The sequence below is a fragment of the Sander vitreus genome, chromosome 4, assembly GCF_031162955.1.
Source record: "Sander vitreus isolate 19-12246 chromosome 4, sanVit1, whole genome shotgun sequence".
Classification (NCBI taxonomy): Eukaryota; Metazoa; Chordata; class Actinopteri; order Perciformes; family Percidae; genus Sander; species Sander vitreus.
Window position 1 is genome coordinate 31,884,335 of NC_135858.1, and position 16,627 is coordinate 31,900,961.

Consider the following 16,627-nt stretch of genomic DNA (forward strand, 5'->3'; position numbering starts at 1 on the left):
GTGTGTGTGTGTGTATGTATATATATATATATATATATATATATGTATATATGTATGTATATATAGTGTAAATAAAAATGTGAAAAGAGAGAAGCTTTTTATAAATCTTTTTAAAGTGTGTGAATAAATCCAACGAAAGATTTAAGTTTCACTTTCCGTGATCCATGACAGATGGAGGCTCAACGATAGGAATCTGATTTGACTATGTACTGTAAATTCTTAGTCGGGGACACCCGTACCACACACCAATGTGTAGCTACCAAGCCAGGAGCAATGTGGGGTCCTTTCGACATGTGGAAAGGCGCGGCCGGGAATCAAACTCCCAACCCTGTGATTAGTGGATGATCCCCTCTACCTTCACCTGACTTCACATTCCAGCTCCTTTTAGGTCATCTCACAATGAGAGTTTGAATTATGTTTGTCTTCTTAAAAGTATTTAAGAGACACCTCACATATACAAATGATACAGAGCTGCAGGTATGTGCAGTTCGTCAGATGTGATTTGTTTTAATCATTTTAAAACTCAATAACCTGTGAGTTAACGTCAAACTTAAAATTTTGAATTCTTTTCTGAGAATAGGAGAATTAAATAGAAATGTGTGTTCAGTCTCCTGTCATAATTTTATTCAAGGTCATCAACCCCTAACAGAAATAGATATTGTTACTTTTTACTTACTTATGTTTGGTTTAAGCCAGCAACAAACCAGGTAAGTGGCCTTTTATCATAAAATGTCACTCTCCTAAAGATTTGGAAATTTTGTGTTTGGCAATTGTTAGCACAGCTGAAGGTCCAACAAGCGATATTGTTTATGTGAATGATCAAGGTTCATAAATGGGAGCAACAGCTAATGCATGTCTGTGTCAGCGGGGGGGGGGGGAAATGTTGAAGAGCTAAAGACTTCTGCCATCTTTTCAGCCACTGAACCTATTTGTTTTATTTAGTCTTAATTTTAGAAGGATGGTCATGTGAGGTGGAAATTGGGCATTATACCGTACTAATGTTACGTAATCCGGGATCATCACAAAACCAGCACACACACTTAAAACTCACAAAAGGAGAAAAGACAATTTAAAACAACAAAAGAAAGGCATTACAATAACAGACATAACTACACATAAAGACAAGTGCACTTTCTCTTACAATCCCCATGACTTTACAGTATGTTAAAGATAATTTGAGTAGTGACTGGTCCAATTAAACAGATGAGAGCAGGGTGAGAGTGCAGGCTCGAATGTGACTTTAGTTAATGTGAAGAAGCATGATGAAAGACACCCATACAAATCTTCAATCAAGACAAATATTTGTGACATCCAGAAATAAAAGTCATCGGAGTTGTAAAAAAACATTTGGAAATTACCTTAAATGAAATAAAATGACCTGCATTGAATTCTGTGAAAAGAAACAGGAGGACATATTTTATAAAAATGAGCTAGCGCCTTATTGATTCACAGTAATATTAAATATATTTTAAGACAATACATTTTGTCTCCATAGCTACGATCCTTTATCTAGCAAATTTGACACAAAATGTCCTTTCAACAGTCAGCACAATTGCGATTTCAGACCCTTTTTAGGGGGGCTCAAGTTCAATTTCAAAGCTTCAAGTTAGAGTTTGCGAACTTGTCTGTTAGTGACAGAGGACAAACAATTACAGGTTCAAAGGGTTTGAAACAGGTTAATATCCTGTGTGTCTGTCGCCGATGCTATGCACCTGTAACCCAGTCAAGGAAAGGGTTAACAGAAACGTAGTGTTGGCCAGTCGGTGGTGGTTGTGCCAGACTCCCGCCTTCGGCTGAGCAGGAGATGGTGATAAAGTTTAACATTGGTATTCACCGGAGAAGAAGTTGGTAATTTCATGGTGCAGATAAGAACCCAAATTAACACGTATGCAACTAAAATTGCTGAATGTTAGAACATTGTGTCAAATTGGTCGTTATTACTGTGACTTATAAGGTGTCAGGTTTAGTTCCATCATAGTGTCAAAAAACGTTGACGTTGTTGTTCAATAGCTAGCTCAGAGATTATTGGCTAATGAAATTACTGATTTAGCGGGGGGGTTAACACTTTTGCAAGGCACTGTATCCGTGTCACATTCTAATTAGGAGCTGAGCCCACCTAAAGGTCTGATCCTAGATCGCCCCTGAGTCAGCTTGTTGTATTTTGGGTCATTGCATTTGAAAAACATCACTGTAGCTACTTATTGACATATACAGTATATATAGTGTGACTAAAACAGTTATGGAATTTAAAATAGGACATGAAAAAACTGACATAACAGCCTTTTACTGAAATAAACAATACATTATGTGTATTACTCTTTAGACTCCAATGTTTTCTCAGTTTGTACTACATTATTCATTTTTCACCATTGTCAACATGGTGCATTTAAACTCCAAAAATATTGCATAGAGGAATCTACAAATGTTTTACTCTTCCTCTGTGGTGTCACAAATCACACACTAATACAGTATATTGTAGTAGCTATACTGTATATACACAGCCAAAGTTAGGACAATTTTGAGTATTCATTTGCCTATTAAGTTGCCTTCATAAAAGTTTGACTGTCACAAACACACAAATCCCACTGGCTGCCAATTATTCACATAGACTTGTGCACTGCACCATATTGGTTACAGACACAAGCCCATCTGCGCTCTCTCTCTCTCTCTCTCTCTCTCTCTCTCTCTCTCTCTCTCTCACCCCCTCCTCCTTCTCCTCCTTGATCCTCCCTCTCTGAATCCTTCACATTCTCTCCTCTCCTCCCTCTAGCAGCATCCTCCGGCTCTCTCCTCTTTCTCGACTGTCATGTCAGCAACAATGGCCAGCACAGTATCAGGTAAGAGGACATGCTCCACATCAGCTCGTTGGTTAGTTGAAATTGTGTGGATATTATGTGGGTGTGGCAGGTGGAGGGGATGAGGGGGGAGGGGGATGTTCTGTCTATTTCTGTAAGTCTATTTGATAATGCAGAGAGCCGAGCGGGTCTATGTATCTGTGTAATTGTCATGGCAACTTGGGTTTTCTTTTCTCATTGTACTGGGGCTCTGATGTAGATAATGGACCCTCCCATAGTCTCATACGGACATGTAGGCGCAGTCAGATTCTTCCAGAAACAGCAGGTTATCTATCATTCCTCTCCAGTAGTATGCAACCACAGCTGACTGACCGCCAGCTTGCTGATCAAGATCGAAAACACAAAAAACTAAACACAGATTCACACTGAGACTGGTGATGCACCGAGCATTTTTATCAGTAACATTCTAGTGACTTCATGCAGCATTCAGTGATATTATATCATTTGGTGAAATATTTTAATTTATGGAGCAGTCTATGGGAGTAATGTTTAAAAGCTGAAATCTCAACAACTACAAGTGCCACTGTACAAGTATTCATACTTTATGGACAGCTGCCCCATCTGGAAATGCTTAACGTATTAAAACATGGTAGCAATAGCGCTATCATATGGTGATTTATTACGTTTTTTACCTTTTGGCTACAGCCTTATGAATGGTGAGGCGTATCAAACTCTTTGAACAGTGTGTTCATTGGATGATGCTGATTCCACTGATATAGGCCACACCCATTACGCTTATACATTTCTTCCGCCATTTTGGATTTTAAACACATCTTTTGCTTCTTTTGGCACATATTCTATCTGATCTTCACCAATACATACCATATATAGATGATCCTGACAGAACATGAGTTTGTTTTGGGGTATTTCTTTCTGTTTGTAATTGATTACTATACTTTTTAAGGTGTGGACTGATCCATTTAACAGGCCATAACTCTTCAATGCTAAATTGGATTGCAACCAACTTTGGGAATGTTATGCATACAACCACATTCCATCTCCACAGTGCTGATAACAGCAATAAGGCCATGAGGGGGCAGCAGAAACAAGTTGTGAACACAACATTAAAATATCACCCTTTTAAAGGGATATTTCACCGCTGGAAAGATGAATATGTATTGAAATTGGGTCATTTATGTAGTAGAAATGTGAAATTTGTTTAGAAGTTGGTGCCTTCTAGACCGAGAAAAGCCAGAAAATGTATTTTTGGCCCAGAATGCACTTGCTTCGCTTCCCTATGAGGCCACTCCCAAGCCACGCCTACCGGTTACAGACAGACAGTGAAATTGGTTACAGAGAGGCAGTCAAGTCAAGTGTGTTTTATTGTCATTTCAACCATATACACGAAACAACGTTTCACAGTGGCTCAAGTGGTGTTACACATTTAAAATATATAAAAATGACATAAAAACGACATACGAAACAGGCTACATTTAGTGCACATACATTATAGGTTCTGTAAAGTTCAACTAAGGAACCGTTCGGTATTTATGGAATGGACCACCGGAGGAAAATAGGGGAGGGTCATGTCTTTTTATTCTTTGTTGAGGGGAGGGTCATCCATTTCTTTTTATCTAGGGGGGAGGGTCACCCAACTTTTGTATGCGTGAGAACAACAACATTTTAAAGTGTCTTGTTTGGTGCATATTTATCCATGTAGCTCTCTCAGTCTCGGCCCCTATCACTAGCAGATGGGTCCCTCCCTATGTAGTCAGCCAGACAATTTGAACTGTAGCTTTAGAGACCGTGGGATTTCCCAAACTGAATAAATCCCGCTCGCACATATAAATACAAAACTGCTTTGCTAGCTCCATCGTGTTGTAACTAAGACATCTGATGAAAAAATAATTTGATTCATTAGCAAGGTTGCCGTACTGTTTAGTTAAAAAACATCCAAAACACCGTATGAAAACATAACGGTCCAGGCACAAACTTTTATTTTGAAAAGTCAAAGCTTGCGGACTGCACCAAGCCGGGATGGCATGACACGGGAGGTCTCCAGGCTGCAGCCATACCTGACTCAAATATCCATTCGCCTTTTCAAGGCATTTGAGAAAGAAGTAGTGGTAGCATGCAAGCTCCCAAATTGACGCTCGTCTGAGAAATGGAGTTTTGGATAATGTTCAGCTTTGACAGCTTTACCTATATGCTAAAATATACAATGACTAAGGAAGCCTAGTGACGAGTCCATAGCAACCAGTGTTTAATTACCCAGTGTGCTTTGCTGAATGGTCTCAATGTTTTATTGTTTTATTTCATGTGAATACTAGTTTACTAAATAAGTAAGTTAGTATTTGAAGTAATGCAGTAATGCAAGAAGTGTGCATTTAGTGCCCATGCTTATTGTGTTTCCACAACAATGTTAGTGAGTAAATCTATTGAAATGGCCAACACACCATAGCAGAGGAGTGTGATGCGTAAGATGAGAATGCAGAGGTTTAGTCACATATGTCATGTCTGTAAAAAAACAATGTCTTTGCCAAGCACAAACCAGTACAGAAGGCATAAATAAGTTTTTGGGGAGGGTCATTCCTTTTTTCCATATCATTTTGGAGGGTCATCTAAAATGTATTGCTGGTGAAGGGAGGGTCAGGTCTATTTAGACTAAATGTCCCAAAACTCCTCTGCGCGGTGTGAGTATTCCGTCTGTAATAAAGTTTCCTGCATATTCTCCGATCTGTACCAATGTATCCCAGTGGTAGGCTACACATGTGCGGTAGTTTGAATGCACATAATAGCAAGTTTGCTGCTGAAAAGAGAGAGCCTGTTGTTAGCTTAGCATCAAGATGGTTGACACTCGACTCGCATCGGGTAGTGACAGTCCCACCACCTGATCAAAGCGGTCAGCGCAGCGGTTAAAAGCGTCTCCAAGAACGGACTTCTTCTCTGTAGCCAATCATTGCAACGAGGGGTCCGCAGTGTTGCACGGCTCTGTGCAAGAAGCATGAACACGTTTAACTAAATGTAAAAGACATAGCAAACATTCTCCATCAGAAAGTATCATGGATCCGTAAGTAAAACTAAAAATTATTTTTTTGTTATACTACCATTATTATGAACAATAAACACATTTGAGTTGTTTGATTGTTAGATTGATTTACATGTGCATGCATTTGTATAGGACATTATATATCCATTTATTATATTATCTATATGTACTGTATATCTTCTATTGATGCACTCAGTAAGGGAGTGTCCAGTATTGTGTATCAACATACTGATCGTTATTAAGTCTGACAAGATGCTTATGATCTTTGTTGTTTTTAACTTTGAGGTGTGTTGAACCCATAGACTGTATAATATTAATGGACAGAGCATGTGTGACGTCACCCATTGGTTTGTGGAGATCTGCTATGAGTCTTTGAGTTTGCCGTTACAGGCGCAGCCATCCTGGTTGCAGATGTGACGATTGTAGACGAGATGGAGGAATGAGGGAGGAGCCCTTACAATCTATGTTACGTTACACACTTTCACTGGCAATCACATTATAGCCATGCCCTAAAACACCCCATGCTTTATCGCAGATTTTAAAATCAACAAGACCATAATTAAAAAAATGAACATCATTCTGTATTGCAGAAGACTTAAAACTAGCGATTGAGACCATAAACTCATTATGAAACTCTTTACTGATGTAATAAGTCAAGTGAGAAGTGGGTCACTTTCTCATAGTTATCTACAGAAACTGACCTCCGTTTTGCAACCGCACGTGTTGCCCCCTGCTGGAATTCAGATAGAATCCAGGTTTAAGGCACTTCCGCATTTGTGGCACTTCGTAATACCCCTAGTAATATTACCAATGTCAGCCTTTAAAATGATTGTCCCATATTCACAAGTGAGGTTATTCAGTTATAGTTTGTGTCCTGGTTCATTGCCTAACGTGCTTCGTTGTATTTGATATTTGAGGTCAATGGGGGTCATGCCCAGCCAGAGGAGCCAGTTGAATACTAATTTCCATCCTCCATGCACCATCCTTCATCATCATATCTCCAGACTCAATCATCTTCTTGATTGCACAACCAATCTCTAATCCTTTTTAGCCTTTTCATAATCTTCATGAGTCCAACGAGATCCTCGTCAGTGCAGAACATCGTCCAGCTCAAAGAAGTTTTCATAATTCCTTTTCATTCCTCATATTGGCCATATTGTGTGCTATATTGAAGTAGTTTCAAAGATGTTGGTGCACCAGGCACAAGATTGTTTTCGTTGAATTTGGAGTCTAATTTTTTGCACCAAATTCGTGAATAATGTATCAACCACTGCATCCTCTCTGGCTCTGTGAGCGAGTCACCGCCCTGTTCCTTGTTTCACCGATGTCTCCCTTTGTGTACACACCTCTCTGATGCACACACACACACACACACACACAGTGGCTGTTCAGCCTCTGCAGAAAAGCACAGCAGGAAGCTAGTTGTTATGAAGAACAAAAAAGGAAGTGACAGGCATGTCGTGTTATGTCTGAAGCTCACAGCGAGGAGTCTGAACATGATTAATGAACACATTTGATTACTACCATGCTATAATAATACCTTGTGGTGCACAAGTCAGCCATTTTGAGGATTCAGAAGAGTAACAGAGCTGACCGTGGTGTTAAATCTCCAGTGGAGCTTACCTAACAGTCACTTTGCCCTACTTTAGACTTATGAAATGATCTATAGTGCTTCATAGATCCAAATACTCCTCTGAGCACTCACTGTGCACCATACACTGGGGGAGTGTGAACACTTACCATATTCAAATATTACATAGCTGTCTTTAATATATTTCCTTAAGAAGAATAGGAGATGAATAAATGGGTGCATCATGTTTGTTTGTCTGGTGCTTTCAGTGCTGCATGGACCTAAAACAGAGCTCTGTACACATAGAGGCTGACCTTGCTGCCCCTTTGCCCTCTGGCTGAAGTGCCTGTCTGGGCCAAATGAATTAATAATACCAATTCTTATTATATTACCAACATTAGTGTTGTTTTACCACTGTTGTCATTGTTGTAAGGGTCGGGCTATACCAAGTATCGCTTTGCAAGACCTTCCTCCACAGCGCTGCGGAGGAAGGTCTGGCTAGTCCACACAGCATTCCGGGATGGGAGAAAAACGTACTCTGCTTTACTGCCATTTCTTTAAACACATCACAATCGTCTTGGGTGGCGCTAAGCACCGGGCAGAGCCACGGTGCCGCTGCAAAATAGCCTCAGGAAGGAACTTGTTTTGGTGGACATGTACATTCCAAAGTTGTTTTAGTCGTGTGTGAGAAAACTCAGATTGGACAGATAGTCTAGCTAGCTGTCTGGATTTACCCTGCAGAGATCTGAGGAGCAGTTAACCATAGTCCTCATAAACCCACCGGAGTTTACAATTCCAACACAAAAAAGCAGAAAGTACCGGACATCTGGCCGAAAAGAGTGAAATCCGGCGGAATTTCCGGCAGGAACGGAGCAATCCCGGAAGTGGAATGTCGTGGATATAGACTAGGCTATACCAGACAATTCAACCACATCGGAAGGCAAAAGTCTTTAGCTGTTCGAAGGTGGGTGCAAAGCTTGTATTAAATAATAATATAACAGTATTTAGTGCTGTGGCTGTTTCACCCAGACAAACTCTGTGGGCGGAAAGGAATAGGCTGGTGACTGCAGCAGATTTGGAGACATTATTTCACATGGAAGTGTTTCTATGATGAAGAAAGTCTTCTTCTGTGTCATGATGCTGTGTGGCTTGGACAGAGGGATTGCATAATGAACCACATGGTTGGGACACTGAGAGGGACTAACACGTCCATCCTGATGAGCATCTAAATAATAAATAACCTTGTGGTGAATGCTCTTCCTCGTCCTGTCATGTCAGCATGGGACATTAAACTATCGACCTGACCTTCGAGACCGAAGAAACAGTGTCACATCATGACTAGTCTAGCTTTGCCAGAACTATCTCTAAAGCGCTGCAGGGTTAAGGTCTGTCTACACCACACACACATTCTGGGATAGGAGAAAAAAACGCTCTTGGTTGTTTGTATTTCTTCAAACCAATCAGAATCGTCTTTGGCGACGCTAAGCTCGACAGCAGCGACAGTGGCTCTGCAAAATAGTCTCTGGAAGGAACTTGTTTTGGTGGAACATTTGCACCCCGCAAAAGAAAACGCCACATACAATATTAAGTGAAATTAACTGTTCACACAATACCTACAGTAACATGAGCTATTTAAATTAGCTGGATACATGATTAAACCTCATTTGCTCTAACCAGTGTATCTCCGTGTGTATTTCGTCCACAGCAATCCCACCAATCGCTCCCAAAACATCCCAGTTAGAGAGGAAATGACATAAACATGTTCTTTGTAAATCTTTACAATCATTCAGCGTGTAGCATGCTAGCTCAAAGTTTGTTGTTTCCTGAAGCAAACAGAGCTTGGGAAGGGCAACACACAGAGAGTGGAAGGCGCAAGACATCACACGCCGGATGTCAGGCAATTATCCTTACTTCCGTTGATCCAGACTACATTATTCATGACTAAATTTGGCCTGCATGTGGAAAACTCACTTTTGTTGTTGTCTCTCAATAAAAGCATCTCTCAGTTGGAAAGCATCTTAGCAACTCACTTCATTATTTTTTAATTCAATTTTATTTATAGCATCAAATCACAACTTAATTCAATTCAATTTTATTTATAGCGTCAAATCACAACAGGAGTTATCTTAGGACACTTTACAGATAGAGTAGGTCTAGACCAGGCATGGGCAAACTACAGTCCGCGGGCCATGTACAGCCGTTTTTAATCTTCCCTGCAATTGACGCGGAACTTGTTTCACCAATGTTTACAAACGCACATGAATGCTGCATTACCCTCAACTTCACTTTGTCACATTGCACATTGAGCAGAATGAGCGGACCAAAGAAAAGAAAAGTGGACAGTGAGTGCTGAGTGTTTAAGAAGGAGTGGACAGCAAAATATTTTTTCACTGATGTCCCATCAACAGCTGTATGTCTGATATGCCAGGAAACTGTTACAACGAAGCATGCTAACTATCACAGTTCGAACTACAACTACAACTAGCTCGGCTCCCCTTAATAAGACATGGGCTCCCCTGAAAATGTGATTTGTGAAATGTTGGGGGTCTCTAAAAGTATTGACAATGTGTAATTTGAATGTGCAATTTCAGTTTGTGCAATGTGATCATCATGGATTATTATGTGTAAAATTGCAAAGCGCGTCAGATGCCGGTCAAGATGCTAACCCCTCTTGCTCCTCTCTCTCGTTAAACTGGAACAGCCAGCAGTGGAAAGACTGGAAGAGCCGATATACATGGCTGATTGTTAAGGATGGAAGCTTGGGGTGCATTGCTTGTAGGGATGCAAAAACCCTTCTTCTGTCTAAAAAGGTACCTGGCACGCAATTATCTGAGGAGTGGATCAATGGGGAAGCAGCACTGCTCAGAACAAGTTGCGAAAAAATATATATAAACATAGGGACAGCATTGCAAACAAGAGGGCCATTGGAGTGGCATTGCTTAAGCAAAAGGAGATTCTGCCAAATAAAGTAATTGAGGTGAATTCCAAATTAATTAAGAAGACTGCAACATCATTCAGCTCCGCCTATATGGTGGCTAAGGAAAGGCTGTCTTAGAGAAAGCTCACCCCTTTAATGAAGCTTCATGATCTTAATGACACAAAAGCAGGTAACTGCGCATAAATCAGATCACTCCTACGCTGAGATTATAATTATTGCACAGCAAATGAGGAAGAAGTTTGTTTCCAATATTCGAGAGCTCAATTCAAAGATTAGCATCACCATTGACGAAAGCACAGTACATGGTCGTGTCTATCTCATTGTTTATGTAAGATGTGATGTGAGTGGCAAAGGAGTTTTTGAGTTGTTTTTTTAGACATTGTAGAGCTGACGCAGGGCACAGATGCAGAGTCTATTTACAACAGGTTAAGACAGTGCCTTCGTACAGCGGGATTACAAAATGAGTTTTTGGGGAAACACCTCATCAGCATCGCCACAGATGGGGCTTCAGTTCTCAGTGGTAAAAACACTGGAGTCATTGCATTGCAAGGCTTAAGCGTGACTTTCCAAACATCCAGTCCATACATTGCCCGGCCCATCGCCTTGAATTGGCTGTCCATGATTCTTTGAAAGTGGTTGCTGGATGTAATCATTTCGAGTTTTTCATTGCCAAGCTGTATTCTCTGTACCACCAGTCTGAAAAGAATATGAGATTGCTTGAGGTAGCAGCTGCAGATCTAAATATGCAGATTTTGAGAATTGGACAGATATTCACCATCAGATGGGTGGTGAGTAGTTTCAATACTGTAAAGGCTGTCTAGAATAACTACCCTGCTTTAGCGTGCCACTTCTCGCAATGACACAGAGAGGAAGAAATTCCTGGCGCTATACAAACACCTCACAAACTCAGGGTTTTCACTTGATTTGGCTTGACATACTCTGTGAGTTGCAGGGCCTGTCACTGAAAAGTCAGCAAAAAGATATCACTCTAGTTGATGCTAGTTGCCACATTCTGCAGACTATTGATATACTAGCAAGCAAAAAGCAATAGCGGCAAGCAGAAAGCAATGAAAGCGAGTGGAGGGAAATCCGCACAGAAGGCCGAACAGCGCACGTCCCTGGGGCTGTTTAAAGATGTTCAACTAGTTGAGGACACAGGTAAGATGAACCGAAATCAGCTTTATCAATCTGTGATCGACAATCTCACAAGACAAATGCTGTAAATGGAATGCTTTGATCCTGTATGGAGAAAACAAAGTACTGTACGTGCACTTGCTAAAATGCTTGGAGAACCAGCCAGAGAGGTGGTCGAGGAGTTTCGCGACTGGAAGTTACAAGACAGCAGGCAGAAAGCTGGAAAAGATGTGTACAGCAATAAGAACATACCTTCCTACTTCAGCTGAGTGTGAGAGGGGATTTTCTGCCGTCAATGATAGCAACTGACAGCAAGACCCGCAATAAGTTGTGTGAAAACAGCCTCTCATCGCTCCATTTTCTGGACATTAATGCACCCCCATTGTAGAGTTTCGACCCAATTCCCTTTATCACATCTTGGATTAAGGCAGGTCATCGCCCATCTACTTCTTGGATTTCTGGACAAACAGCAAAGGAAGCTGAACCCAGGCCTCTGTGGCCGATTCTGTGTTAAGGTAAGCCGTGCTATTCCCAATGTGTTGTGGCTGGGTTGTTAAAGGTCCGCGTGACTCTCGATGTTTTTGGCCTAATTGAACAGAGGAATTATGGTATTCTTCGATAGCCTGAGTAACTTGTCTTTAACCGTTGTCCGTGGCTGGCTGTTTGCTGTTTGACCTATCAATTCCTGTCGCTAAAGTACAATAGGGTAAATCCCCCCCAGTCAACGTAAGCAGTCAATGCAAGAACGGGCAGCTACTGCTGAGAGGTTGTTTACAGACTCAGCAAAAATAATTTCACCGACAAACTGCAATTCAAGTCCAGTACCAAGGCAAGTTTTCTGCTAGCATTTAAATTAGCAAAGGCTAGCAAGCCTTTCTCAGAAGGCGAGTTGAGACTGCATGATAGACACAGCAGGTCTCTTATGTCTAGAGAACAAAGGCAAGTTTGAAAAGATCAATTTATTACCAAGGATAGTGACTCGCTGTGTGGAACTAATTAATGAAGATATTGCCAGCGAGTTAAACAAAAAGGCGGAGTCCTTTACGTTACATTCATTAGCGCTGGATGAAAGTAATGACGTAAAAGACACTGCTCAGCTCTTAATTTTTATTTGAGGGATTAGCAAAGGTTTTGAGATAACGGAGGAGGTTTTAACCATGGAGTCTCTGAAAGGAAAGATGCAGGGAGAGGACTTATATGACAGGGTGTCTGCTATCATCGAGAGAATGAAACTACCTTGGAGTAAACTTGCCAATGTCACCACGGATGGATCGCCAAATTTAACTAGAAAACACGTCGGGCTGCTGAAAAGAATTCAGGATAAAGTGGTTCTCTGATTTTGAAAAAATTGACAAGTCACTTCAGCTGGTGTCCTGTCTAGAGTGCGGATCGGGCCACATTTTTCTGTCTGAGCCCGGCCCGCGTCCGACAGAGCAGTAACTGAACCCAGCCCGAGCCCGACAGGCATTAAGATATTTATGTCTGAGCCCGACCCGAGCCCGACACAGGTAAAATCGCATTTTTTTCTCATACTAATGACACATGTATGATTGTTTGTGTGGAGAGCCCGCTTTTATTACGCAACTGTAGGAAGGCATTCGGAAATGTCAACAGATGAGCGCATCAGTGCACACGGGGCAACAAGCGCACGTTAACACAGGCACGCACCTACATAATAAGCTATTTGCCTTATTGCGCTGATGTGACCGAGCCCGACCCGAACCCGAACATCATTTCTAAATATCTGTCCGAATCCGGCCCAGCCCGGCCCGTCGGGTACTGATGGGTCCTGACGGGCTTGGGTATCCATCCTCTAGTCCTGTCCCCTGTCACATGACCCTGAAACAGCACCACAGGACCTGCAACTGGAACTGATCGATCTTCAGTCTGACTCACGGAGAAGTTTAACTCTCTTACACTGAATTACTTTTATGATCACTCAACGAAGCCACGTTTCCAAACTGGGCAAAACCGGAGGACGGCACAGAAGATGCTGGCGTTGTTTGGCTTGACCTACTTGTGTGAGCAGACGTTATGCATTATGAACATCAACAAAACCCGTCACAAAGCCAAGTTAACTGACCAGCACCTCAGATCCATCCTGAGAATTGGCACAACAAAACTAACCCCAGACTTTGATGCACTGGCAAAAATGGGAGACACTTTTGCCACTGAAATTGAACATGAGTTTCTCTACTGTTATGAAATAAATGCATTTGTAAAATAATTTGTACAATAAGCCTTGCATATTCATGCTTTGCTGCCTGTTAAAGGCCAAAACCTTTTATATAATAGTTTTTACATGTCATTTACATTAGTAAACATAAACACTCCATCCATCTGCTTCTCGCCTGGCCCCGCTGTCAAATTTTAGAACTCAGTGTGGGAGTCAAAATGTTTGCCCACCCCTGGTCTAGACCACACTCTATAATTTACAGAGACCCAACAATATCCCCAAAAGCAAGCATTTAGCATGCTGTTAAGCCTGGCGTAACTGCGAAATACTCAGCACTTGGAATCAAACCAGCTACACTGGATGCTTCTATTACACGAACGTGTGTTTCCCATAAAGTACTGGTGAGAGTGCCTTCTGTTTTTACGCCCCTAAACTGTAGAACTCACTGCCTCTGGATATTTGAATGGCAAGCTCTCTCAGTGTTTTTAAGTTTTAATCGTTTTTTATATATATACTTTTTTTTTTATATTTTGTTTTTGTTTGTTTATTTAATTTTACTCTGTTGGCTTTTATTTATTAATTGTTAACATTTTATTGTCTTATTCTTGTAGTCCTGCTTAATTTTATTTATTGTTCATAGTTTTTTTGTCTGAGTTGTTTTTATTTTGCTCTGTGAAGCACTCTGGGCTGCATGTTTGCATGAAATGTGCTATATAAATTAAGTTGAGTTGAGCTGAACAATATACAGTAAGTTAATGAACTGTTCCAACCAATCAGCATTTGCCTTTCTAAACAGCAGAGGGCGTGTTTCCACATCAAATGTGGTGCAAATAAACTTTGGGCCTGGGTTGTCAGTTACTGTCTTGCATTATACAGACAGGTGTTTCTGTTATCTAGCCTATACCCTCATTGATGTAGATGAGGTGGACAACATAACAGAAACACCTGTCGGTACAATGTAATACAGTTCCAAAATGATCCCACAGTTTAATCATCACCTCTCTAAAACAGTTTCAACACAACTGAACATTATAACCTTTATGAAGGTAGAATAAATTGTAGGACTACTATGTGCACCTAATAAACTGGCAACTGATTGTATGTGTAATGTATAATGGATGTTACTCTGTCGCAGGGTTGGACGCGAACCACATATTGAAAAAATCCCTGATCGTGTTTTGCTCAGGGTTGAGAGGTAGACCAATCACTTACACTTCAATGATGTCACCCTGGCAACACCCATTGGGCGCATGACTGGCTTTTATTTCAGGTTTATCAGCAAGGCACACGCACGCACGCACACACACACACACACACACACATTAAGTTTTGCAGCCATGGTGCAGAGAGGGAAATTTTTTTTACACTTAGGCTACAGTTTAATATGAAGTGTTTATCATTCATAAACTTTGCACGTTTAGTGGACAGGTTGCTTAAATATTCCTAAAATAAGTGCTTATGTAAACCCTTTCATCGTTCATGCACGAGAAGGCTGATGAACTGATTTGCTCAGGCAGTTTCTTACTAAGAGTGATGGGATCCTACTGACGCAGTTTCTTTTTTTCTCTGTGCTCTTCCCACTGGTTTGAAGTGAGCGGGGTCGGTTAGAAAAAAAGGTGTTGTCACATCCTCCCATGCACCCTCAGGATTTGACAATATTTGAATCCAAAATCTGCTGACACTTTGGTGTCTGACTTTGGTCACTGTCAATCAAAATCATCGAACACACCTACACAGTTGTGATGGAGCAGATTAGCTTAGTTTTTCATTTGTTATAAATAAAACACAATAAGATAATAAATTAGTTGGAACTTTTCTGCTTGGTTTAATTTGTGATGTTTATTTTTTTAAATAATGTTAAAACAGTATTTACATATTGCTGTTAATGGTAATAATTATTACTGTACTATGGACATTGTTAAAGATATAATGTGCAACATTTCTGCATTAAAATGTATAAAATAAAAACAATTAGACCTAAATGTGGTTGCCTATCGATGCCGTCATATCCCCTTTGTGCATACGTTAGGGCTGTTGGAACGAATTCCGAAAGTCGAATGTAATTCGAATAGTAAAAAAATCAATACTATTCGAATGCTGAAATTACTATTCAAGTGTGATTTTTTTTTATATAAATAGGTTGGCTAATGTTAGCTAATCTCCCTCTTCTTATGTCACGTCTGATGAACAATAAGTTACGGCAAAAAGGGACGCCAATAGTCCCGACCAAGCGCGTTTAGTTAAAGCACGTTATATGACGCTAAAGGAGTGTTCGTATTTTATGAGATGGGAGTGAGAACCTGTTGGCCATGACGTAGATCCCCTTCAAGGCCAGGCTGATGTTGGAAGTCCCTCTAATGGACAGAATGTGTAACAACAACCACATGCTTATTGTGGCATTAACAATGTGTAGTACATATTTATAACAGGCTGTATATGAGCATTAAATATTCAAATATTATTTCATTATTAAAAAAAATAACAAATGGAATTTGAATGGTATTATAGAGTAAGATTGACAGCTCTAGCATGCGTCATTGTTGCACTTGTCTGCCAGAAGCTGTCATAGATTGACTTTTTATCCAGTTTTAAGCCACATTTAACACTATATTGGATCTGGATCTTAACTATCGGGGAAACAAGCTGGGCAAATGTTAGCAGCTGCCCTGCTTGCAGCCCCACCACTGACTGAGTTTGAACGTGAAGCTGCTTTATTCAGTGCTTCAATGCTTGTCTGTTGGTTCAAATACATTTAACAGTGGCTTGCTGAAGTTAGATGCCTGAGAAGTCTTCTGCTCTGATACCAAGACAGGATCATTTCCTGTTGGTGCTGTATGCAAAAAGCTTTTGAAGCCTTTCTTCCCAAACAGGTTGGACTTGATGCCATAACCGTGGCTGTTGCCTCTGATGATATCTTCATCCTGTTGAATGACAGTGAGATTTGTTGCCCGTGCCACAGCCCTTG

At 40.8% G+C, this 16,627-nt stretch overlaps 1 protein-coding gene across 1 annotated transcript in view; it reads left to right on the top strand.

Moving 5' to 3' along the window:
• The first annotated feature begins 2,771 nt into the window (after positions 1-2,771).
• stmn3 (stathmin-like 3) overlaps positions 2,772-16,627 on the top strand; it is a 32,585-nt gene continuing 18,729 nt past the window's right edge. The window contains exon 1 of the mRNA XM_078249348.1: positions 2,772-2,837. Within this exon, the coding sequence (XP_078105474.1) occupies positions 2,807-2,837 (31 nt within the window). The 5' untranslated portion in view covers positions 2,772-2,806. The remainder of the gene's footprint in view (positions 2,838-16,627) is intronic.